Genomic DNA, 27054 nt, shown 5'->3' with positions numbered 1-27054 from the left:
AGTTAGCTTAGTCGCCTGTCTGGATAGAAAGCAGAGAGAGACATCTAACGTGGCATTTCTTGGCAGCTCGCAGACTTGGGATGACAAGGAAGTGCTGCACAAATTCACAGCGACTTGTGGCCATCTCACGATGTAAATTAACGCAGCAAAGCTCGAGCCGTTAATAATTCTGGTCTCTCTCTCTCTCTCTCTCTCTCTCTCTCTCTCTGTCTCTGTCTCTCTCTGTGTGTGTGTGTGTGTGTGTGTGTGTGTGTGTGTGTGTGTACGGGAAACTAACAATCACTAGACAACCATATGTGTATCAAATAAATCAGACAGATGCTCTTTATACAACAGTTCTCTACAACTTTAGATACCAACATTATAAAAATTACACTCAGGTGACAAAACACATGGGATGGAGACAAGCACATATACAGATGGCGGTAGTATCGCGTACGAAAGATATAAAAGGGCAGAGTATTGACGGAGCTATCATTTGCACTCAGGTGATTCGTGTGAAAATGTTTCCGATGTAATTATGGCCACACGATGGGAATTACGACTTTGAATGCGGAATTTTAATCGGAGCTAGACGCATGCAACATTCCATTTCGGAAATCGTTAAGTCATTCAATATTCCGAGACCCACGGAGCCGCGAGTGTGCCGAGAATACCATATTTCAGGCATTATCTCTAACCAACGCAGTGGCCGACGGCCTTCACTTAACGACCGAGAGCTGTGGCGTTTGCGTAGAGTTGTCAGTGCTATAAGATAAGGAACACTGCGTGAAATAACAGCAGCAATCAATGTGGACGTACGACGAACGTATCCGTTAGGACAGTGCGGCGGAATTTGGCGTTAATGGGCTTTGGCAGCAGACGACCGACGCGACTGCCTTTGGTTAACAGCACGACATCGCCTCACCTGAGCTCATGACCATATCGGTTGGATCCTAGGCAACTGGAAAACTGTGGCCTGGTCAGACGAGTCCCGTTTTCAGTTGGTAAGGGCTGATGGTAGGATCTGAGTGTGGCGCGGACCCCACGAAGTCATGGACCCAAGCTGTTAAACAGGCACTGTGCAGGCTGGTGGTAGGTCCAAAATGGTGTGCGCTCTGTTAACCTGGAATGGAATGGAACCTCTGGTCCATCAGAACTGATCATTGACTGGAAACGGTTACGTTCGGCTACTCTGAGACATGTTGCAGCCATTCATGGACTTCGGGTTTCCAAACAATGATATGTCAACGGGGCACAACTGTTCCCGAATGGTTTGAAGAACATTTTAGAGAACTCGAGTGAAAAATCTGGCCACCCAGATTGCCCAACAAGAATCCCATCGTACAAAAAAAAAAAAGGTTCAAATGGCTCTGAGCACTATGGGACTTAACATCTCAGGTCATCAGTCCCCTAGAACTTAGAACTACTTAAACCTAACTAACCGAAGGACATCACACACATCCATGCCCGAGGCAGGATTCGAACCTGCGACCATAGCGGTCGCGCGGTTCCAGACTGAAGCGCCTAGAACCGCTCGGCCACCAGGGGCCGGCCCCATCGTAGATTTATGGCCATTATCGAGAGGTCAATTCGTGCACAAACTCTTGCACGTGCGACACTTCCGTTATTATGAACGCCTATAGGAGTAGCATGGCTCGATATTTCTGCAGGGGACTGGTCCCCTGTCTGTCAGAATCTTTTTCCGGCAACAATGCTGACGTGTTTCGTGGCCACGTGTGTTCCACCGCTCCTTGCCATGCTACTATAAAGAGATATGCACTGTCGATAGTAAACACTACAATCGATAGATTTTAAGTAACGAAGTATCGATAGCACTATCAGCCATCGCTCACCCATGCTTTAGCCAAGATCAACTACTGCACATACTTGTCCTTACTTGAACTCAATTGTTTTGTTAATCAGTCCAGTTCTTACTTGCAGTTGAATTAAATGTAAGCCCTGATGTTTATTGCTTTTGTTCTGTGTGCTGTTGTGACAATGTCTAATTACAGGTAATAAGTTTGTAAAAAGAAGGAAGAGATAAATTTTTATTTGTTCTTTAGCATTATGATAATTCAAAAATACGTACACGCTGATATAATACCCTAATTACCCACCTATAGCAGGTAAATGTTAGCACTGCAGTCGTTATTGGAAACTGAGAACACCTGTCGGCAGCTGAGGTTGTCAGTCATTTATTCCAGGGAAAAGCTGCACGGTCATCAACAGTAACTGTTCTTTCGAGAACTAGTTACTGTCTTCGTATATATAGTTAAAGGCTACCCAGCCATTGACCTTCGTCTGTGCGAATGCGCACAGGTTGCCCACACTCAAAGGAATCGCCAAAGCGTGCGCGAGTAATGAGTGCGTGGGCAAATGTCTATAAGGTACAACACATATGTAGAATTGTGGACAGTTGGGAATGTGATTCTCACGGGAAGCGTGCAAGGGATAAGTCCCTGCAGTCGCGCTATTCATCTGTGTCCTCGGTGGCTCAGATGGATAGAGCGTCTGCCATGTAAGCAGGAGATCCCGGGTTCGAGTCCCGGTCGGGGCACACATTTTCAGCTGTCCACATCGAGGTATAACAACAACACCTGTCGGCAGCTGAGGTTGTCAGTCATCATTTATATTATCATGTATAAACGCAAACTCATTTGTGACGTCGGATACATTACAAGTCTAGTTGAAATCAACGCGTTAATCGATGTTAAGATCCCAAAACTGTAGTTCATAGCATTTGTGTATTCCGTAATGTTTTATAAATAAATTTGATTGCTATAATTTCAAGTTGAAATGGAGGAACTTGGGATGTTTTGATGTGCTGAAGAAATTTTGACTTGGTCTTGGTTTCAGATATTCCGGAAATTTGAAGACAAACTGTAATAGGGAAAAAAAATAGGTATTGTCAAAAGAGGTTTGAACCCTTCAATATTATGACTTACTCAACCTAACGTGTGTGCGTGTGCGTGCTTGTGTGTTAGTTTTCCTTACATAATTTTATAGACCAAATACTATTTGTATGAGCGCTTCCAAAAGCACATTACGCACAGAAAATTAAAAAATAAATACATTTGTTTTCAGACTGAATAAAAACACGAGCCTTTTTAAGGTCCCCCTTTAACAAATTAGACCCCTCCTTTCACGACATTCTGACTAAGCCCTTTTAACATATCCAGCAACTTCACACATTGCATAGCCATCGACTAGGCTAAATATGTTTTCTCCTTTCCACTACAATCACGTCCATACATTTATCCATGCTTACGTACAATTTCCGCTGAAAACGTAAATGTCTCCAAGGTACGCCCATGTAGAGGCAATGCGCATGAGGTTGAGCACGTGGCTCGATCGCTGCGCCATCCGTGAACGTTTAACGATTCATGTGTACGTATGCACTCGATTGACTAATTTGTTGTCCGATGTGGTTAGATTTTATAGAGGAGCTATACTTCACTTCTTTTTATCTGGGTCCACACTTTCAAAAAAATGGCTCTGAGCACTATGGGACTCAACTGCTGTGGTCATAAGTCCCCTAGAACTTAGAACTACTTAAACCTAACTAACCTAAGGACAGCACACAACACCCAGCCATCACGAGGCAGAGAAAATCCCTGACCCCGCCGGGAATCGAACCCGGGAACCCGGGCGTGGGAAGCGAGAATGCTACCGGTCCACACTTTCGTTTACACATTTACACTAATACAAAATTCTCGGGTTTGCGGCCGATTTAGTTTTTTGTCATTTGATGCACTCACTCGGCAAAACTCACTGGGAAAGAGAACGCGCTCATTTTCCTAGACTGTTTATAACTCTGAATACACTCGTTAATCACGATACTTTCAACCCGTGACATGGGTGATGTCCGATTCAATTATGCACGCTATGCACGCAGTATTTTCCTCTTAATTTAGGATTGAAGACTTCGAAGAGAGAGCCTTTCGTAAAGGATTCTGACTGGTCAGTGGCCACATAATTACTTCAAACTTTTCAGTAGTCTCCATCTTAGCCTTAGGGTTACTGAGACATGGCAAGACAATTAATCCTCAAATGAAAAAGAAAATTGAAATCAACTGTTTTCTGGTAATGCAATTCACGACATTTTTATTTTCCATAATTTTGTTTAAGTATTACTTACTTTACTGTAGAGTCTCACTCGCTGCGTGTTTACCTGAAATAGTCCATCATAGTAAATGCAAAGGTGATCGACGGATTTATTTCCATTCATCAAGTGCGCCAACAATTTTACAGTACTTTTAGATAAATATTTGTAACGCCTGATGAACTGTGTGATAGTTACGAAATTTTAAGTATTCCTAATCCGTGAATGATGAGTTAACGCAAGATGTTTATCTAGCATGGTGATTCGAAGAAGAATTATATTTTTTCCTTCATTACGTCTCCTACCTTCAAAAGCGTTATACAAGTTCTCCCATGAAACTTGTAGGAGTAGCAGTCCTAGAAGAAAGACAATTGCCCGGATTCGTCTCCCGGTCCGGCACACAGTTTTAATTTGCCTGAGTATCAAACCAGCGCACATCCCGCTGCAGAGTGAAAGTTCATTCTGGGTACACTCCCCAGACCGCCATGTGTCCGCAGTATCGTTTCTTCCAGCAGTCTGCATCGATCGCTCCGTGGTGCGCTCTCTCTCTCTCTCTCTCTCTCTCTCTCTCTCTCTACCCCCCCCCCCCCCCCCCGGAACGATAGCTTGGAAGGGCGCGCTGCACCGTGCACCACACGACAGCGAAACGCAACACACACGCCCTTGCAGTGCACAGGACTGCAGTGCGCCGCGCGAAACTCAACAGGGAGAAATAGCCACGAGCTTTTTCACTCAAAAATCTTAAAATCCAAAGGTCTATCACCATGTAGAATGTCCCGGTCCTGCAAGTGTTAAGTCTGGAAGGTAGGAAATGAGGTCCTGGCGGAAGTAAGGCTACGAGGATGGGTCGTGAGTCGTGGTTGAGTAACTCAGTCACATTTCTTTGTCACAGAGTATTGCAGACGATGAGATGTTGCAAAACTACTTATATTTGTCAATCAAATTATACAAAAATCATTCATGGTGCCACAACCACTAGAGGCTAAATGAAAAGACTAATTTCAGAGTTCGAACATAGTTACAGGAAATGAAGTACGAAAATGAGAAAACATCAATACAATGAAATACTAGGTTTGTGCATAAGTTTGTAGCGTTTTTCCAGAAGTTTGATAAACAGAACAGATACACATAACAGACATTAGTCAGCAGTGACATTCTCCGTCGCTTTTTACAATTGTCTACCGACGCTGGGGTAACTTTTCGAGTCCGCGTCATTTCGTAATGATGTGGAAAGTGTCAGTTTAACGTAAGTTTTCTTTACACATTTTTTTAAATTTTTATTTTCATTTTTATTTTTTAGTTACTACTTCACTTTCAAAAATTCATTTATTGTGTAGGAGTTGTCATTGAGAACTTCTTTTAATTTGTTTTTAAATGTTGGTTGGCTATCTTCAAGCTTTTAATGCTATTTGGCAAACGACCAAAGATTTTTTTGGCAGCATAATTCACCCCTTTCTGTGCCAAAGTCAGATTTAACCCAGAATAGTGAAGATTATCCTTTCTTCTTGTGTTGTAGCTAAGCAATTCGCTATTATTATCTAACTGGGTTGGGTTATTAATAACAAATTTCGTAAGTGAATATAGCCTATGTATTGCGAAGGTACTGTGAATATCCCGAGTTCCTTGAATATCTGCAAGGTTATCTTGGTTGGGCTCCAGGTATTATACTGCTTACACGATTTTCTTGCAACGAATACTTTCTGTCTTAATGACGAATTACCCCAAAATATGATGCCATACGAAAGCAGTGAATGAAAAGAGACATAGTAGGCTAGATAACTGATATGTTTATCCCCAAAATTTGCAATAACCCTAACAGCACAAGTATCTGAACGTAACCATTTCGGCAAAGCATCAATGTGTTTCTTCCAATTCAATTTCTCATCAACGCTCACACCCAGAAATTTTGAATATTCTTCCTTAGCACTAGAATTCTGTTCAAAGTCAATATTTATCTATGGTGTTATGCCATTTACTGTACAGAATTGTGCCCGCATCTCGTGGTCGTGCGGTAGCGTTCTCGCTTCCCACGCCCGGGTTCCCGGGTTCGATTCCCGGCGGGGTCAGGGATTTTCTCTGCCTCGTGATGGCTGGGTGTTGTGTGCTGTCCTTAGGTTAGTTAGGTTTAAGTAGTTCTAAGTTCTAGGGGACTGATGACCATAGCTGTTAAGTCCCATAGTGCTCAGAGCCATTTGTACAGAATTGTATACACTTTTTTTTTAATTTAGTGGCTGATCATTTGCAGAGAATCACTTAATAATTTTCTGAAAGCCATTATTTACAATTTCTTCAGCTGATTCTTGTTTCTTGAGTGTGATTAGTATACTTTTATCATCAGTAAAAGAACTAGCTTTGCACCTTCGTGAATACACAGTGACAAGATCTCAATATACATTAAGAACAATAAAGGACCCAAGATTGAACCCTGTGGGACACCATTCTTGATACCTCCACAGTTAGAGGACTCTGTTGATTCTTGCAGACTACGTGTACTGTTAATTTGAACCTTCTGCATTCTTCCAGTTAAATATGAATTACACCATTTGTGCACTGTACCATTCATACAACAAGACTTAAGCTTATGTAGAAGAATTTAATGATTCACATGGGCACAAGCCTTTGAGAGGTCACAAAATATTTCGAGGGTGATGTTTGCTTATTCAAAACATGTAATATTTGATCCGTAAAGCATTTATGGCATTGTCTGTTGAAAAGCCTTTCTGAAAACCAAGATGACTTGTTAGTACTTCATTTTTACAAATATGTGATGCTACTCTAGACTACATTACTTTTTCAATAATTTTGGATAAAGCTGTCAGAAACGAGATTGGGTGGTAGTTGTTAGCATCAGACCTATCGCTTTTTTATGCAATGATTTAACATCAGTATATTTCAGTCTATTTGGGAAAATGACCTGGTTCAGTAAGCTACTACACATGTGGCTGAGAATCCTACTATCTTAGCTTTTAGTACTCTGTTGGAAATGCCATCAATTCCTTGTGAGTTTCTAATTTTGGGTGAATTTATTATTTTCCTAATTTTAGTAGGAGAGGTGGGTTCAATTTCAGTTTTATCAAATTGTGTAGATATTGTCTCTTCCATATACTGCCTTGCATTTTCTAATGAATGGCCGGATCCTATTTTCTCTACAATACTTAAGAATGATTATTAAAAATGTTTTCTGCTTCTGGTTTTTTGTTAAACTTTTAACTGAGTTTGATAAAAATACAGTCTTCCTGTGCTCTCGGTTGCCCTATTTCTCTTTTAACATCGTTCCAAATTGTTTTAATTTTATCATCAGATGTGCTAATCTCATACATAATGCACATACTTTTGGAATTTTTAATAACTTTTCTTAATACAGTGCAATAGTCTTTATAATGTTTCACTGTATCTGGATAATTGCTCATAACAGTAAGAAACATTTCCCTTTTTTGTTTACAAGATATTTTTATCCCTTTAGTAAGCCTTGGCGTTTTAGATGGTTTTTTTATGATTATATTTCACTGTTTTCTTAGGGAAACAGTTTCCAAGTACACTCAGAAAGGTATCATGAAAGAGATTAAATTATGAATTAGCATCAGGTTCCCTGTACACCTCATCTCAGTCTAACTGTTGCAAGTTTTCCTTAAAATTTTCAATTGTTAAATCATTAATTAAACACACTATTTTCGAAGGCTGTTCGCCATAACTGTAAAGAGCTATGTCATAACTAGCTGTGCATCATGATCAGGCACACCATTCTTAACAGGAAAAGTTTTATTCAATTAATTTTATCTTGGTCTATAAAAACAGTATCTAAAAGTGTGCTGCTTTTCTGTAGCAACTGAGAAGGAAAAATCAATAACCGACATCAAATTGTAAGAAACAGTTATAAGTTCAAGGTAAAAACAATTAATTTGCTTCCACCTGTCTGAAAAATAGCACAACAAAGAATCAAAGTTTTTCAAAAACAGCTGAAAATGTCCCAACAGGGACCGACAAACAACTAGAATTATAAAAAATACCATTATTTCGTTTAAGCTCACATGCACATGCTTCTATTGTTGCTCTTCACTACATTTTTCAGATTCTGAATTTTTCACACTATGACAGATGTTAACATACGTGGATCGCTGTGGAGTAAGCCATTTAAACAATTTTCGCCACACCCCAAAAGCTTTCCTGCAGAGTCACTAATGTGAAAACAGTCCTCCTTAAACCGAGAAAATCATTTTCTAGCCGCGATCTGTCCAGTGATATGAGCCCAAAACGTGCAACAAATGTTTCTGGCTGCTGTCACCCCTCTTCTGAACTCAAACAGAAGAATATGTAGAAAATGTTCCGATTTCTCCATTTCCTAGCGTCCACAGCCAACTCACTATCTCCAAATGACAAAATTAAAATATGTAAACTCAAAAGCAAGTGACCTACAAATAAAAAATGGCAATCGATAAATAAACTCAATGTAACCGGAATACCAACATGCAACACAGAAACACTAAGATATTATGCACCGGCCTAATATTAAAAGTAAACTGACGTAATTTGTCAAGGCCGTCTTTCTCTGCACGGGTTACATGTTTTTTGCATTCCTAGTTAATCTTGATCTTCTACACGCCCACTCACAAAAATAAATGATCTAGTGGACGCCATAAACCGTTCAACGGCTTACAAGATGAATTTAAATAAAATAGTATTTTCTCCTAATCGTTAGTCTGACCATAAGCATTCCACGGAACCACGAAGGGTGTGTAGACGACTTACTCGCCGTTTTCAGTTTACCCACGTGCAATTTTCTATTTCCCCATCAGAGTTGGACACAAATGACAAAAACTGGCGTTGACAAACTCCTAGAAAACGAAAATGTGCACATCGAAGGAACATATAAGCTGTACACGATTATGAGCGCAGGGTCATACATATTTGATCACACTGCTTAAGAATACAATTATCAGGGCGGTCCTGCAATCATGCATGATGATCACAGATTCCTTATATCGGACGTCGTCATTGGTAACAGATAATTCGAAATTTTGTCGCAACTGACAAAGAAATGACGGAAATGCAAGCGCCATCCCATTACATACTACATTCGCAGTGGGGAACTGGCCTGGTGAAACGGAAATTGCTCAGCATCTTTCGAGAAAGAAGTGGGTAATTTGAAAAGTGGGTGAACAAAATGGTTCAAATGGCTCTGAGCAGTATGGGATTTAACTTCTGAAGTCATCAGTCTCCTAGAACTTAGAACTACTTAAACCTAACCAACCTAAGGACATCACACACATCCATTCCCGAGGCAGGATTCGAACCTGCGACCGTAGCGGTCGCGCGGCTCCGCACTGAAGCGCCTAGAACCGCTCCGCCACAAAGGCCGGCTGAAAGTGGGTGAACAAGCGGTGTTCTGACTTTGCGAGAACCTGAACAGAATAGACTAGGTGATATGGATGTATCCTTCACACGAATGTGTTCTCTCAAGAAGCACCCAAAGTTCATGCCCAGACCAGAAAGTCCATTATGGAGACCGCCAAAAGAAAATCAGAGCGACCCATCCCAGAATATACCTCAAGTAGTGAGACACATAGCGAATTAGACTAACAGGGGATACTGAACGTTAACAAATGAGCGAAGCACAACTAGTCACAGGTTTGTTTCACAAGCGGGAGAGCGTTGCGGAGATGTCGAAAAACTTGGAATTGCACACTCTTGAAAATAGGCGTCCGCTATCCTGCGAGAGGGTACTAAACCAAGAAACATAAATAAATTAAGAATCTCCTACCTATCGCTGTCGTAGGGACCGTAAAGACAAGGGACTAATAACTTCATGGATCTACTAACAAACTTACTCGACTAGGACAAACGTGCTCCCAGAAGATCGAAAAAGTAAGAAGGAAATCTGTGCCCTGGTTAAGTGAAGAACAAAAACACATCACTAACCTAAGAGACGTTGTATATCGAGTATTCGAAACTGCGCCCATGCCCGAAAGTCTTACTGCTTACAAGCAGACGCTGAAGAGTCACTCAAGCTGTGAGAAATGCAAAACTCAGTCACATCCATACATTAAACGACAACAGAAATAGACCAGCTGTCCTATGGGAAAATCTGTATGGTCTTGGTATGGGCAAAGTAAAAGCTGCAGCTGATCGAGTTGTCGCAGCCAAAGAACTGAACCGGTACTTCACATCAACTACAACCACGATTGAACCACACACACGAAACAGACTTACTGATTGCTTCATGGGAGTCAACGACTTAGACACGAAAAATTCTATCAAAAGTATGTTACTTGCAACACCGTCAAATAAGCAATCATGCGTACCAAATCAGCATCTAATAGACACGGTGACATCACGGTCCGAATGATGCTTATTACTGACGCACTAATGCCCACTGCAGCATATTTTCTAAGACTCCTTAACCACAAGTGTGTTCCCCGAGGCCAGAAAAAAGACACTAGTTAAGACACTACCTAAAAAGAACGTTGCCGCAGCACCATTTCATTACCGACCTATTTGCATCCATCCTGTACTGCCCAAAGCCTTAGAATATATAGTCCACCATCAGCTAACAAATTACCTAACACCAAAAAACGTACTAGACGACTGCCAATCAGATTTCCGTGAACATCGCAACACATCTGCCTTAATAAAAGTAACAGATGCCCTGAATGTGACTGTGGATGCACAAGAGATAACTGTGCTTCTAAGACGTCAGCAAAGTTTTCGACAATGTTGACTTCGACACTTTACTTGCTAAATTCAGAAGCCTATATTCCTCGCGAAGTGCAGAGTAATACAGTCCCAATGGAGGTAGCTAGTATCCGACATCCCTCAAGGTTCGGTGTTAGGTCCTATATTTTTTTCACTGTATGTCAGTGATGTGTCATTAGTTTCATCCTGCTGCAAATACCACACGTACACTGATGACCTCCAGCTGTATGTAAGTGCAGAACCATTAAAGTGAAGACAGCTATCGAGAATATATATCCGAACCCACAGCGGTAGTGGTTGGTCATTCTAGACTCATTAGCCGGAATTATCGAAAATCCCTACCAACTTTAAAACTAAATGGAACAAAAACCAACGTCTCTCCTTCAGCAAAGAGCCTATGAGTAATAATAGGTGAAAACCTGCAGTGGATTGCACACGTAACTGTAGTTCGCAAGAAGGCACCAGTATTTCTCCACGAAAAAAAAGTAAAAACACTTCTACTACCAGCAGGTTTGAAAAGAATGGACATTTGAGAACGAGACAGATTCTTTGTAGATTATAATATACAGACCAAAGAAAGTTTTGCATCACCATAGTTCCCAGAACTGTTCCCAGACTGGAAATTGTATCACAGACACAGTCCCTTTGACTGTTCCGAGATGTCAATAAACCCGCCCAAAGATGTAAAAAACCACGAAAGAGCAGCGCGTATAAGACGGAGACGGTCAATACCACGGTTCGATTGCGTCCGCATTCTTACTTTGTACCAGGAAGGGCTCTCAACAAGGGAAGTGTCCAGGCGTCTCGGAGTGAACCAAAGCGATGTTGTTAGGACATGGAGGAGATACAGAGAGACAAGAACTGTTGATTACATGCCTCGCTCAGGCCGCCCAGGGGCTACTACTGCAGTTGATGACCGCTACCTATGGATTGTGGCTCGGAGGAACCCTGACAGCAACGCCACCATGTTGAATAAAGCTTTTTGTGCAGGCACAGGACGTCGTGTTACGACTCAAACTGAGCGCAACAGGCTGTATGATGCGGAACTTGGCATGGCAAGGTCCATCTTTGCAACCACGACACCACGCAGCACGGTACAGATGGGCTCAACAACATGCCGAATGGACCGCTCAGGATTGGCATCACGTTCTCTTCTCCAATGAGTTTCGCATGTGCCTTCAATCAGACAATCGTCGGAGACACGTTTGGAGGAAACCCGGTCAGGCTGAACGCCTTAGACACACTGTCAAGCGAGTGCAGCAAGATGGAGGTTCCCTGTTGTTTTGGGGTGGCATAATGTGGGGCCGGCGTACGCCGCTGGTGGTCATGGAAGGCGTCGTAACGGCTGTACGATACGTGAATGCCATCTTCCGACTGATAGTGCTACCATATCGGCAGCATAATGGCAAGGCATTCGTCTTCATACACGACAATTCGCGCCCCCATCGTGCACATCTTGAGGATAACGTCATCACTCGACTAGAGTTGCCAGCATGTTCTCCAGACATGAACCCTATCCAACATGCGTGGGCAGACTGAAAAGAGCTGTTTATGGATGACGTGACCCACCAACCACTATCAGGGATCTACGCCAAATCGCCGTTGAGGAGTGGGACAATCTGGACCAACAGTGCCTTAATTAACTTGTGGATAGTATCCCACGATGGATACAGGCATGCATCAAAGCAAGAGGACGTGCTGCTGAATATTAGCGGTACCGGTGTGTACAGCAATCTGGACTACCACCTCCGAAGGTCTCGCTGTATGGTGGTACAACATGCAATGTGTTGTTTTCATGAGCAATAAAAAGGGCGGAAATAATGTTTATGTTGATCTCTATTCCAATTTTCTGTACACGTTCCGGAACTCTTGGAACCGAGTTGATGCAAAACTTTTTTTATGTGTGTATAACCTTCCTCAGGCCAACATCGCCATCAATGTTAAACAACAGAAATCGCATGTCCAACCTGTCTGTCAGCTGTCCGGAAAATCCGTTCAGGCTCCTGAACGCCCACGTGACTTCGCCGAAATTCGATTATTTGCGCGTACCGTGCTCGTCGGCGATCATTTCATGTCTACCATCAAGTTCCCAAACGATTAACCAAGTACAAGGTCACCCGCTCCCAATTGCAGGATGCCTATATAACGGTTGCCAGGGACAACAAAAAATTGATTTTCAATATTTCATGTAATTTAAAAAATGTTTTCATGATGTACTAATTAAGCGGTATGAGCTTTTGTAAAAGATTTAACAGAAGACAAATATTACAGTTAGAAACTGGGTATATGTATAAACTGGTGTTACTAAACCATTAAGTTGGTCGAAGCAAAAGGCCAAACATTCAGGACGTTAAACATGTTCATCTTGGGGATAAGAAAACCTACCACTCACCCGTCCTTTGCAACAGAATATGGTTTCTCAACCAAAATTGTTTCGCCTGGAGGCGTTAGGCAACTCAACAGACACACACTTAAGTTAGTTGGGTACTGTAGTTCTTCTTTGATTTACAGAATCCCGTCTAATTTAAGGTCCAACAGGAGAACTGCTTCTTCAAATATTCTGCAGTATTGTTTGTACTGCAACAAACAATCCGCAAACCATTGTACAGTGCATGGCGGAGGGTATATTTTACTAATTGGTGTTTTCTATCCTATTCCATTCGTGTACTGAGCGATGGATAAACGATTGTCTACATGCTTCTAAACCCGCCCTAATCTCTTCTCCCTTAGCGAGATACACTACGTGGCGGCAGAACGGTCGCGGTCTTCCTCGAATACGTGTTATCTAAATTTCTAACACAGAATTTCACGAAAACTAGTCACCTTTCTTTGAAAGAGTCCCATCAAATGGCTCCGAACATGTGTGTTACACTTTCATATGGGTTATTCCGGCATGGCACGGCTCTGAATTCGTCAGCTTATGTTGACAAGGACTACAGACGGTGGAACAATTAACAGAATTGGCGCACTGTCATCTTGTACGACACTGCCTCTACAGGCAGAATGCACTTTCTCAGAACCCCTACAACAAATCTAAGTCTCTCATTCGCTTTTCCTAATTCGAGAATTGCGTGTTCGTCCCATTTCATATGGCCTCTCGGTACTATCCTAAATCGGCATTTATGCGACAGCATGCGTATCAACGTGTTACAAAAAGTCGGTCATAAAAACGAGAATTTCCAGTGCTTATACCTCGGGTTTCGTTGGCGATAGAAAAGGCAGGTCAAGTGTTTTGGATAGCCCTTAGGCCAGGCTAGGATGGGTAGTATTCATATACCAAACAGAAGAATCGTCTTCTTGTCGCCATCGTACAGTACAGGGTCCGCTTGCTTAGGCAAATTGAACATACGGTTGGTTATTTTTGCATCTTATGTGGTACGGTGAGCTTGAAGGCACAGCAAATGGCTGTAATTTTTACGATATAGTCCTAAGATTCCGATCTCGAAGAAACTTTAAAATTTTCTAGATATATTAATCCGTTTCCGAGATACAAAGGTTCAAAGTCATCCTATTTGTGCACGTAAAATGCGGTGTGATGCGAAAAAGTAGCTTATAAAGTGACGCAGAACGGAGAAATATGATGTAAAGCGTCTCCGTTATCATCATCAGAACAGTTCTGTGGAGCCCATGTTGTAGTACCAAAGCCTATGCGAAATTTTAGTGCACGTAAAATCCGGTCTGAGATGGACAATTAGTTTTGCATTATTTCAATTTCACACAAGTAAACTACCAAAATTTTACTGACACAAAGTTCTCTTCATACGAGAGTCATGCCCTGTTGTGGCAACGGAAAGGAAGGGAACCAGCAGAAGAATGCTCCTATCGGTGCACAAAAAGACGGATATGCTCCTCTTTACTAAAAGAGTGAAGGAGACAATAGCAGTGTAAGAGAGAGAGAGAGAGAGAGAGAGAGAGAGAGAGAGAGAGAGAGAGAGAGAGAGAGAGGGGGGGGGGGGACTCGGTGACAGTTTAACATAGCTGACAGTGAGAGAACAATTCTAGTAAAAGAGAGAGACTTTTCCAATGGGAAAGGAATAAAGGGAAGGAGAGGGTGGAAGTGGGTGAGAACCTGTGATAATGAGACACAGTCTTTAAAAATGACAATGAGAAAGAGAGAGATAGTGTCAGTGAGAAGAGACAGCAGCAGTGGCAAGGACTGAATTAGAAAGCAGCAGCTATAGAGAGCAAGAGGGAGACAGCGACAGTACACGGTAGCAGTAGGACAGAACGAAGTCAACTGTGGCTGTGAGATGGGGGACAGTGACAGCTGGAGAGCCACAAAGAGAATGACTATGAGTTGGACCAAATCAGTGAGAGAGGGAATGGGCAGTTGGGAGTGGATGTTAAAAGAGAGCAAATATGTTCACATGCCAATATTTTTGCGAACATTTTTAAAGGTGTTAAGGAAGTAGAATTATGTATTTGTTACCCCACATTTCAGTCAGAGTCTTTTAATAAAGGGGAGCATATTCACCTTTTTTTGTGCTCCAACTGGAGCATTTTTCCACTGGTACTTATATGATGTTACATGGTCAATATGTTCACCACTACACAACCATGTAATCTGACACTATCGGGTCACTCCTGTTGTTATAGACATTATCTTCCATTTATTCTCATTTAATAAGAGCTGCTGTGCCTTTCATTACACAAAACAGGAAAGCTTACAAAGCTTTCTACACTTGTGGCCACTCAATCACCATTCTTTTCTGTAGAATTGTCTATGAACAGTCAGATGCAAATCACCAGGGAGGAGAAAAGTTATTTAGGGCTGCAATGTTGTCCATGTCACAGGTCTGCCAAAAAACTGCATGCTCTGGGAAAGGTCTACTCAAAGTATACACCCACCAATGAAGGAACACACACGTAAAAATGTATTACAAGCCTAGACGGGCAAAATGATGATGATGATGATGAACAGGTAGTATCGTTCTCCCTATAGCCAGAATCCAAGTAATGTTATGACCATTAGGAGATGTATACAGCACGGCATACGGGGGTTTAGATCAGTTTGATGAGCATGCATGTATAGCTGATGTGGTTACAGCGACTTCTCACGGTAAGTGGGAAAGCCAGGTTCGAGTCTAAGACCAGCATAAATTTTCCATGTGTTACTAATAATTAGCATATCTATATCTAATACAGCTGATGTCATAGAATTTCCATTCAGCAAATAAATTTTGTAATATTTAATACAGCAGTGACTCAACAATGTCTGTTCCTTCAGGCACAAGACATCGTAAAATATGAAAAGGCTTAGCACATTATATTGATCTACCATTCTTTCATTTTTTGTATTTATTAACTGAGTTTTCCTTATCCTCCCACAGTTTCAACACACTGTTTCTCTCCAATTTTCCACTCTTGGCAGAAGTTCCCTTTTGTGATCTACTAGAGTAACTACGATGGACCAAGAGTTACATCTGGATGCTCAGTCAGAAGAACATTCCTTGCAAAATGCTAGCGTCATTTGCAGTCTCTCATTACAATATACAATTTTAATCTGGCAATATATTTTATAACAATATGTAGACCAGCAATGCTTATTCCTATGAAGAGCAGTTCCAGTAATAGCCATGCAGTTAATATAATCAGCGCATAATCAAGTTTGACAGTGATCTCCCCTGCAACTGATGGCAGTAACTCCAAAACAGAATTAAAAGCCTCATACTACCATTGTAAACAGGTTTTTTACAACATTAGTCAGCTCTAAATTTCCCAACATTTCGAATTCAATCAGTACGAGCACTGTAATATCCAAATCAGCTTTTGGTGTTTCAACAATTTTATGTATTTCATTCTGACGTGAGAGTTACCTGTTGGTTCGGCTACAGATTCAAATCAGGTATATAACAAATAATAAGAGGATACAAGCTAAACTCAACTGAAAAGTCTCCATGATTATGGTACAAACAACAGCATATTTCAGACTGAAACACACTTCCATTTATTCTGCTTCAGTAAAAACTGCTGCCTCTACTAGTGTTAAATTAGTATTGGCTTCTGAGACACCAGTTATCACCTGATATTTGCATCATTCTTGTGCAACACCAGTGCACAGTACATTGTGAAGTCCTCTAATTATGAAGATATAATTTTGTAAAGATCCAAACATCCACTTACTTGCCATAAGTAATGAAGGAACACACAGTAGAATATCAACAGCAGCTCAATTATTTAATTATTTATTGGAACAAAGAAACCTTTGCTCAAAACTAGTAGCTTCTGAATGAGTCTGTAAGTGAATAGTTTGCAAGAGTTCCTACAGAAATGTAATAAAACATATGCTCTTGGCTAATATCAGGAACAACTTACTGAAATAATGTAAATAGTTGCTTATCTAACAGCTAAAGTATTGTGTTAAATGTTCATCACACACATATATACAGACACAAGCAGACATATTGGTCTTTAAATATGTCTGCTTGTGTCTGTATATGTGAGGACGGATATGTGTGTGTGTGTGTGTGTGTGTGTGTGTGTGTGTGTGTGTGTGTGTGTGTGTGTGTGTGTGTGTGTGTCCCTTAAAACCCACATCCTTTCGTCTTTCCCTCTCCTTCCCCTCTTTCCTGATGAGGCAACAGTTTGTTGCGAAAGCTTGAATTGTGTGTGTGTGTTTGTGTGTCTATCGACCTGCCAGTGCTTTCGTTCGGTAAGTCACATCATCTTTGTTTTTAGATATATTTTTCCCACGTGGAATGTTTCCCTCTATTATATATATAAAAATATAAAACTTGTTACATTATCCAGCAAGATACAGATGGAAAACTGATTTCTTAACTTTTGACAGTAGTATCACAACTTTTAATAAACTGGAGGTGTAGGATATGAACTATACTCACTCTTGACGTTCATTCAGATTAAATACCGAATTCTTGACAAACAGCAACTGAATAATATACAAGGAACAGTGACTTTTCCAAAAGTAAAAGCAGCTACTTTTCTCCAAAACTACAGACTAGTACCTACAATAACTAAGAAGTAACTCTCATAATTATGAGTCTGACTAGATTGGTCCTAGTTACAACTAGTTGTTGTATACTCTACAGAAGTAGCCGGCAGTGGTTGCATCTGCAAATTAATGTACCATACAATTTGGCTTCTTCCACATTCCTGAAGGCTTCATGATGGGATTCATGAAATGCAGTTCAGGAGTGAATGAATGAATGAATATAGATCTACCTCAGAAATATAGGATGAAAAGTAGTACACCTATACACTTGCAGACACAAATGGATGTAGCTTTTAAATTGATTGTAAGACTTAGATATTTGTTTCATGGGGAAAGTTATGACATTAATATAGTGTACAACTACAAAATTCTTGAACTATAAAAGGAGCATTTTCAGAGAATTTTTTCGAGTCCTTTGTTTGTGTGTATCTAACATTTTCTTGAAGCACAGAAGTTTGTTACTGTAAACTGTCACTATCTTTTGTGTGTTTTATTTCTGTACTTCTCCACCATAAAACAAATTAATCATTTAGCACTTCACAAGATTTATGGGCTCTAAACATTTTCTTGTCAACCATAACATCTCACATAAAGTGGAGTGAGTGTTGCGAAAATGTCAGCTACAAAGCAAACAACTATTATGAACTCAGTAAACAAGTGGTATTAAAAAATAACAGGTTATGAAGCACAAGACTAAAGCAAAACTAATTAGTTGCTGCAGAGAGAATCAGCCAAAAACTGCATTATTATTCCATTCTAAATTATTATCCATCATTAAAGAAAACTAGTAATAACATGTTAAAAGCATTACTTTCTCATCTTACCCTGTGAAGCTGCTTGGCTATGAAGCCTTGCTGTCACTGACCGAATGATTTCAATATTGTCATATGGTCTTGCTGAGAACTGTTTGAGTCTCTCAATCAAACTTTCGTTCAGGCTATCTCCTGACATAGTAAATGGTAGCAGATGTTCAGGACCTACAAGAAATAATATGAAAATTCATATCACGGCATGCTATTTCTCGTTTCTATTATACATTTAACTGTCATCTGCTGGATAATTAATTCTCAATGATGAATAATTTTTGGTTTTGTGGAATAAGTGACTATACAGTAATAATTATTTAACGTTATCTGCTGGCTTTAATTTATTTATCTCATCACTGCACTCAACAATTTAAGAATCTCTAAATTCTCACATGAAATTTTATTTTCAAAAGGAATGCTCATATATCTGTCTCTAATCGCCTTGTGGAAACAACTACTGCAGACAGAATAATATTTTACCTTCAAAAACTTAGTAAAGTGCACGCACAATTAATGAATGTCAGTTATATCAGGTGCAGAGCAGTTGACATTGCGCACCATGCGCTGTTCAAACGTTCAACTGACACACTAGTGTCACAGCAGCCTGCTTAAATAGCCCGTCTTTCAGCTTATCCCTCCCGAACGCCAGGTGGCAGGGTAAGCCAGCACACTTGTTACTGTGAATTGATTTCGTTCACAGCAAAACTAAAGTCAACAAAATTGATTTTGTCCTATTACTATTGAGACTTTTTGTGGTTCCAAACTGAAAATTAAACTTCGCGTTATTATGGAGTTGATAAGCGTTATTATGGAGCTTATAAATTACAATCTGGGTAAGAATTTTTTCCAAACGCTACTAAAACACAGCTAAAATGTACGTCAAATATAAGTAAAAACACAATATTTTTACAGATATTGAGAAGCCTAAAATACTTTGTTGAGCAATGACATTTCTGTGGTGTCAAATAACAGATATGTTTGCGAAGACTATCTTGCTTTATCAATATAGGCGTTCGGCGGAAAATGCTGTATCTCTCTGTTACGACAAATACAGAAAATAAAATAATTTACAAGATGAATCTAGAACAATTTAAGTAATCAGTTTAACTTCAGCAACTTGGTAAACTTGGACCGAAGTGGTTCTTCATAAGCGATAACAGCTGGGTTTCTTCCTGTATACTGAATGAATAATTTACATTGAATGACGATACGACATTCTAATTAGAAATTTGGGGGCCTTGACATTCGCTGGCCGACGTAAATGCAAAACCGGTAACTTTCAAATGCGAAAAAAATCAAACTTCCTGCTGAGGAAGTTAATGTGTTTCTTATTTGACAGCAGCATGCTTTAATTGACCAACATACCTTATATTTTACTGGAATGTATTTTCAGTCTCATATTTTATTCACTGTTTGTACTACATATATCGCCCTTTCAAAAATTTTTCGCACCACATTGTGTCACATCTTTCTGTTGTTTTGTCAACACGCTGTGACTAATATCTTTGCCTTTGCTCGTTCATCTGTTTACAGAGCTGCAAACATTAGATTGCAGTTAACAAAAATCCCCACTTTCAAGTATATGAAGTTGATTGCATTAACTGTTTCCAGGTTTTTTTTGTTTGGTACATTGTTGTAACCTTCTCATTTGCACTCGTCGTAATATCAGTGACTCAGCGCCGTAATCGTTCCAAGTTGAATACGTTATTACTGTAACAGAGTTATTTGAGATTAGATGGAGCTAAAGATGCAGCAAATAAACATATTACTATGAATAACAGCAATTGTAATTGGCGTCACAACAAAAGAGTGTTATCACACCGTGAATACATGGGCGACAGAGAAAGTTAGGCCGGTATTACACTATCAAATTTCTTTGTCCAATATCTTTGTCAAAGATATTTGATAGTGTAATAGGGATCTTTGACAAATGTCGTCCAATATTTGATCAAATCTAGGCCGAGGCCGTATATTTGATCAAAGAAATCGCTTGTCTTCTGTTCACTGCAATGCGATATGTTACCACGCGGAGCGCTAGCATCGCTGCAGCGTTCTGTCGTCTGTAGTGTTTATAACCATTGCCAGTAAATACAATTGGTGTGTGCCGACAACTACAGAATTAATAGAGATGTCTGAAGCTGATGAGGCGCTTTACAGCGTGAGGCACCCTGAATACAAAAATAGATTAAGAAGATTGGAGACCTAACCTAACCTAACCTAACCTAACATAACCCTCTCCTGTAGCAAGGAATCGGAGTGTTATAGTGAGCCTGTCTTCTGAAGATGTAGCAGTTCTTAAGTGAAAATTGTGCTTTGTGATATGAGGATACACTTCATTGAGCACATACAGAAATATATGCTCATCCATTCTTAAGTAATTGATGTACGACTTGACGTCTTCCACTGTAAGCTCACGTAACAAGTTTTGTTGAATGCTTTTATCGTGTCGTCGTAAAACCCACGGCTTCACCCAGATTAGATTAGTTTTTCGTTCCATAGATCCGTGCTGAGGAGATCCTCGTGGATGTGGAACATGTCGATTTTTTTTTAAGCTGAAATAAAAATACTAATAGTATGAATAAATACAATACATCATTTGTTTCTATTAAAAATTTCGCCAATGGAGTAGAAGGAGTTGGCCAGTAGTAAGTCTTTCAGGCTCCTTTTAAGCTGATCTCTATTTCTAACTAAATTTTTTATGTTTCCTGGCAAATTATTGAAGATGAGTGTTCCTGAGTAGTGGACCCCTTTTTGAACTAAAGTGCTTTTAAGTCTTTGTGCAGATCATTTTTGTTCCTGGTATTGTATGTATGAACTGAGTTGTTTGTTGGAAAAAGAGATATATTATTTACGACAAATTTTATTAAGTAAATATACTGAGAGGCAGTAGTTAGTATACCCAGTTCTTTGAAGAGGTTTCTGCAGGGGGTCCGTGAATTTACTCCACAAATACTACGTATTACACGCTTTTGGACCTTGAAAACTTTTATTTGACTTCAAGATTTACCCCAAAATATTATCCCATATGACATTATGGAATGAAAGTATGCAAGCTTTTTCATTTTTATGTTGCCTATGTCTGCTAACACTCGAATTGCAAATACAGATTTGTTAAGGCGTTTCTGCAGTTCTGTGGTGTGCTCCTCCCAACTGAATTTATTATCAAGTTGTAATCCCAGGACTTTTAAGACTGTCAACCTCGTATGTATGGTTCCATTTTTTCCCCCCACTTCTTTTCCGCATGTGCACACAATGCAATTGGAGTACGTAAAACTGCTGCGGTTAATAACAAGTTGTTGTCAGCCATCTTGACCTTGGACGAAAAATTTGATGACAGTGTAATACCCCTTGTAGCGCTACGTCAAAGATCTTTGTCAAATATATTGGACGGAATATTGGATCACATCTTTGATCAAATCTTTGACAAAGAAATTTGATAGTGTAATACCGGCCTTAGGCACATTGGAAACATGGAGTACTGGAGTTGTAGCTACAGTATTGAAGTTGGTTGCAATGAACGAATGAAACTGTGTAGCTGTAGCAGAAACATGTGTGTTTGAATTCTGAAATGAATGAAACTTTTTGAAGGAAGATGCGTGTGGTGTTGTTGCAATGTTTACGTGCGATACGACAGAAATGTAGTAGCACACACGTATACACAATGCAGGAAAAGTTTCAAAAGCATTTTCGTGCCGACTGTAGGTACAAGAAAAATATTGTGCAATTAGAAACATCTGCCTTAACTCATGTGAAATGTACACTCGAACATAACTATGAGAACTGTGAAAAATTGTTATCAGAATTGACAGCCGAACAGTTTCCATTATTTTTATATTTGTTAAATAGTAGAGACGTGCTGTTCAGGATCGAAAATATTAGTTTCTGGGAACAAGTAGACATTGAATGTTGGAGGAGGTGTAAAAACATGAGTCCTGAAGACATTCTTAAAGTATTGGATGGATGGATGTATTGTCTCCCTAACAGAATAACACAGTTATTATTTTATTCACGCACACTTAATAGAATGAAGCTCTGGTTTACATTCAAAGTTTTGTCTGTTCAGCAGTGGGTGCTATGTGTCTTTTTCATTGGTCTTGGAAAGAGGAATAATACAAAGTTAATGAGGAAAGCACTTATGGCTTGTCACTGGCAAGAAATAGTAAATTCCTTGACACTGTTGGATTTGTGCATTGTTATAAATGCAATCTACAAAACTAGCACAAGGGTTCAAGATTTAAGCCTACCTGTTGCAGTAACTCAAAAATTTAAGAATGATTTGGATAATATTATCTTGGAAACTGATGTGTTTACAACAATAATAAAATTTCTTAGACAGGCAGGATATCATGATAATCATCTGATGAATAACATCATTGAACTGATAATGTCACGTCAGTCAGTATTAAGTACTATGAACTTTACTGCAGAAGTTCATCTTCTTGCATTCTATGCCGAAGCTCGTTTTTATGAACGTGATTTTATTTCAACTTTGATTGGTGAGTGCCTCAGCAATCTGGTGTTGCATGGCACTAAGACTTCTTTCAGATCTTACTTAACTGAACATCCAAGACCCAAGGATATAACTAGATTTTTGTGGGCCGTGAGCTATCTTGGTTGTGATTTAGATAAAAGAGGCCTTGATGAAATAATTGTGCCTCAGATTAAACAAAGAATGCTTCACCATGAATACCGGAATCAACCTGAAGAAGTAATCGGTAGTTTACTGTATCTCTGGATGCTTGGAGCAAGACCAGTAACATTATTTGAAAAGATGGTGACAGTTGATTTAATGCAAAGACTAAAAGGTAATGATTTTGTTTTAAATTAACATATTAATATGAAATGTTGTACTGTTAAGATATTTAAGTGCTGTGGAATGTAATAGAATGTGGGGCAGCAGTTTACAAAAAAGGATCAGAATGCCACATCTATTGGTAAGTTATCGAGTTACAGAAAAATGGTTGGCCAAAATTTCTTTAGATGCCAGGAAATTTTCACAAAACATACACTGAACAGTGAGATCCAGAAAACTTGGGTGCTAATCCATCTAATGAAAACATGTTTTCTGTGAAGATAGCCTAATAAGCATTGAAATTTCCTTCTTCAAGGCCAGTATGTCTAAGTGCAGAATATGTTCAAGGATTCTGTAGTACACGTATCTCAAAAAGAAAGGACTATACTTTTTCACTTCTGCAAGCAAAAAGGGGCTAATTCCAGATCAATTGATCCTTTTGATTGATATTGTAATGATGTGGTATGTGACTAACACAAAGGAACCAGAACACTGACAACATTTCTTTGGTGGTGTCTATATTATGTTTTAGAATTGGGTTATGGAGACAGACTTAACTGCAATATAGCCTGAGGTCACAGTTAGGTTAGAAAGTAACAGTTTGGTTGGGAGTTAATGAAGCGATATCCAATGTTTCAGTTAATTCCTAATTCTGGTGTATACTTAACATAAAAGTAAAATACATTCATTAACATTTGTGTGCCATGCCCTTAAAAAGGTTTATTTTCTGTAAGTGAGCGATTTCCTTTTTAGTTTGCTGTGTTCGTGCAGATGCCTTGGATAAGTAGCAGATGGTCCTGTTAGATTACATTTTAAATTCAAAGTTTTATTATATTGTTAGAAAATGTTATAATAGCTGATATATTAAAATGGCTGTCATTATTGAAGAGTATGAGCCATTGATATTTTCTTTAAAGTGTGTCATCACACCTTATCCTGTTAGATAATATCTGCGATGTTTTTATTTGTATGTTTGATGTGTTTTGTTTACAATATGTGGGTCGACAGAAGCGTCCGATCCCACGCGTCGGCTTTGACCCGTGACGTAAGGGTGTTGTCGTGTGTGACGTCATGACGGCGCGGAGTTTGGTTTGAGTGTGGCTGTCTCTAGTTCTGTTTTATCTTATTTTATTTACTTTTCTGATCTGTTCGTCCTATCACGTGAGATTTTTTTTTTTTTTTTAAACACTTATTACTTATTTTAATTATCTGTTTCCTCCAATTTCTGTTTTAGTTTATTATATTTATCTTTCTGGTCTGTTCGTTCTATCCCGTGAGATTTTTTTTAAAAAAAGACAAAAAACACTAATCAGCTACTGAACTACTGAAGCATCTTTCTCTTCTATGGGTTGCAGAGGTTACGACCCCTCGGGAGGTGGGTGGGTCTTCACTTACACGTTGTAGCTACGGAAGGCGTCTAAATTTGTTTATATTTAGTTTGCCCCCCCCCCCCCCCCCCCACCCAAAACACCCCATTTCCCGCGCTTGTCCCGTTAGTGTCATTAGGCTTCTTGTGGAAAGTGTGTGTGTGTGTGTTTTTGTTTCCGCCATATTTGTGACGTCATGGGTCAAAGCAGACGGGCGGGATCGGACGCTTCCGTATTTCCCAATATGTTTTTGTGTGTGGAGGCTTAGATCAAGTTGTTTACTAGTCTTATGTACTGTAAGTTTAGTGGAGCTGCTGAGTATATTGCAGCTTATGATACTCCCATTCTGCTTTTACTGCTGCTCCAATCATCAGCACAGTACAATTCGATCTATTACTGCAATCTCCTATTAATTTTCTCAATCTGCTTTGTTATTTTCAAGTTTTTAATATATTCGCTGGCATTAATAACTAGAACAGCCCTACCTAATTCTCTCTGTTCCCGTGGTGGTCCAGTTATTTTGTTGATCTTTAGTTTTCTGATGTTTTCGTGTTATTAGTGACATCTATTGTTCGTTTTTTTGAGGCTCATATCTCTTTGTGTTTATGATATTATAGGTGCGGTATTGTGTTGTTAACTAATCCCTAATGGCTCTCATAAAATTTAAATTGCGCTGGCCTGAGCTTAACATTATTGCATGCGGGTACAAGCACTATTTGCAAGAGTTGGAAGCAATTGTTAGGTATTCAACCACCTAGTAATAATTGATATCTGTAATAGCATTCTTATAGATAGAAAATTACTAAAAAGTAATGAAGTAATAGCATACAAGATTGAATATTATCTATCACATGGACACATCATTTCAGTGATATTTAGAAATTTTAATGACATCATTCCAATATTAAAAAGAAACTACAGAACAAGTATGTCCTGACATATGTTGCTGTAGTTAATTTGTTTAAGTTATGAAATCTGACTGACTCTCCCTTCTGAGAGCCAGCGTGATTTCTGCAAGCTGTGTGATTGAGCAATACTTGGTTCACCCTGTCTATTCATGAGGTTTAAAAGATAGGAGATAACTACAGTTGGATTTACTTTTTCTTTTTTTGCCCTTTTCATCTACAGCTGTACTCCACAACACAACATATTTTGTGCAGTAGTGTGTGTAGGAAACCAGTATTCCTTTCATAGGTGGTGTATGGGAAGAAAGATCATTGGTAGCTCTCTGTATAGGTCTGAATTCTTTGAATTGCAATGCAGAGGTTACTATGGAGTATGTCTTTTTGGATGAGGTATTATAATTCTTGACTTGTTGAAGGAGGGATCTTGATATTGTGTGAGTAAGGTCCCACTGCAGTTGAGTATTCTGTGACACTCCCATGGTGACCAAACAAATTGGTGATGAATCATTCTGCTATTTGACTCTTTTTCTATCTCTTCCATTTTTCTAAATTGGTAAGGGTGCCAGACTGACAAACACTACTCAGGTACTGGTTGAACAAGTGTTCTGTAAGACAAGTTTTTGTGCATGAATTAACGTCTGTGGGAGGTGTAAATCTTCCACGTGATCCATTTAAAACTGATCTGAGCAAGTACTTTTAGATACTTGAATGGAATATTCCATGTCAAATTGACACAATTTTAATATGGATTCTAACTCGCCATTTCAGATTTCGAAGAAACTTGGTACATATAGGTTAAGAAAAATACCTGGTTCTATTTAAATATCTCAACCCACTTTGAAAGTATAGCAATGTGAAGTTGTTAAAAATTGTCCTAATTAAGCTAAAATGATGTGTCATTTTGCAGCATTTTCCTTGAGATTTGTTATGACATGCAACACAACACACAATTGAGATGAAAACTGTTTTTCAAATTTAAATGAAACTTTAAGTTTTTAATTTATGAAAGAGCACATCTTAAAAAAAAAATTTCAAAAAATTGTGTACAACATGTCTCATTGTTATCAAGTTCCCTGGGTATGAAAGTGGGACTGTCATATCTTCACACTTTAATAAAATTTCAAAAAGACATATTTCACTAAAAAATTAAATTTTTGAAAATTTGTAGCTTTAAGCAGAAATATACATAACTTACCGATAAATAAATGTTCACTTTCTCAAAAATTTATCTGTAGTATGTTTAAATTGTAACTAGTGACAATGATGGGTGATTAGATTACTAGAATGACTAAAAAGATAAGTTTTTTTAAAAAAATAAATGTTCTAGGAAAGTTCTTGTAGATAGTAAATGCTTTAGGATTAAAGGAGACCACTCACCAAAGGCAGAAGCGTTGATTTGAACTTGTTAGCTTTAAGAGTAATCCTTTGGAGAGTTAAGAGTACACACACACACACACA

General features: G+C 39.3%; 2 protein-coding genes across 6 annotated transcripts in view; one reads left to right on the top strand and one right to left on the bottom strand.

The window, feature by feature from the left end:
• The window catches only part of LOC126262566 (cytosolic carboxypeptidase 1-like), a 524760-nt gene extending 504738 nt beyond the window's left edge, over window positions 1-20022 (bottom strand). For 3 of the 5 annotated variants that reach the window (XM_049959269.1, XM_049959270.1, XM_049959266.1), the window contains exons 1-2: window positions 19013-19164; window positions 18551-18703 (exon numbers count right to left, since the gene is read on the bottom strand). In XM_049959269.1, the coding sequence (XP_049815226.1) occupies window positions 18551-18677 (127 nt within the window). In that variant the 5' untranslated portion in view covers window positions 18678-18703; window positions 19013-19164. Of the gene's footprint in view, window positions 1-18550; window positions 18704-19012; window positions 19165-19897 lie in introns of those variants that run through there. The other 2 variants (XM_049959267.1, XM_049959268.1) reach the window with 2 other exon arrangements.
• A 1969-nt stretch (window positions 20023-21991) lies between these two features.
• The window catches only part of LOC126262448 (uncharacterized), a 54379-nt gene continuing 49316 nt past the window's right edge, over window positions 21992-27054 (top strand). Inside the window, exon 1 of the mRNA XM_049959101.1 lies at window positions 21992-23337. Coding sequence (XP_049815058.1) covers window positions 22125-23337 — 1213 coding nt within the window. The 5' untranslated portion in view covers window positions 21992-22124. The remainder of the gene's footprint in view (window positions 23338-27054) is intronic.

Source organism: Schistocerca nitens, chromosome 6 (genome assembly GCF_023898315.1).
Source record: "Schistocerca nitens isolate TAMUIC-IGC-003100 chromosome 6, iqSchNite1.1, whole genome shotgun sequence".
Classification (NCBI taxonomy): Eukaryota; Metazoa; Arthropoda; class Insecta; order Orthoptera; family Acrididae; genus Schistocerca; species Schistocerca nitens.
Note: the sequence above shows the minus strand (reverse complement) of the source record. Positions and strands in the feature narration are given on the sequence as shown.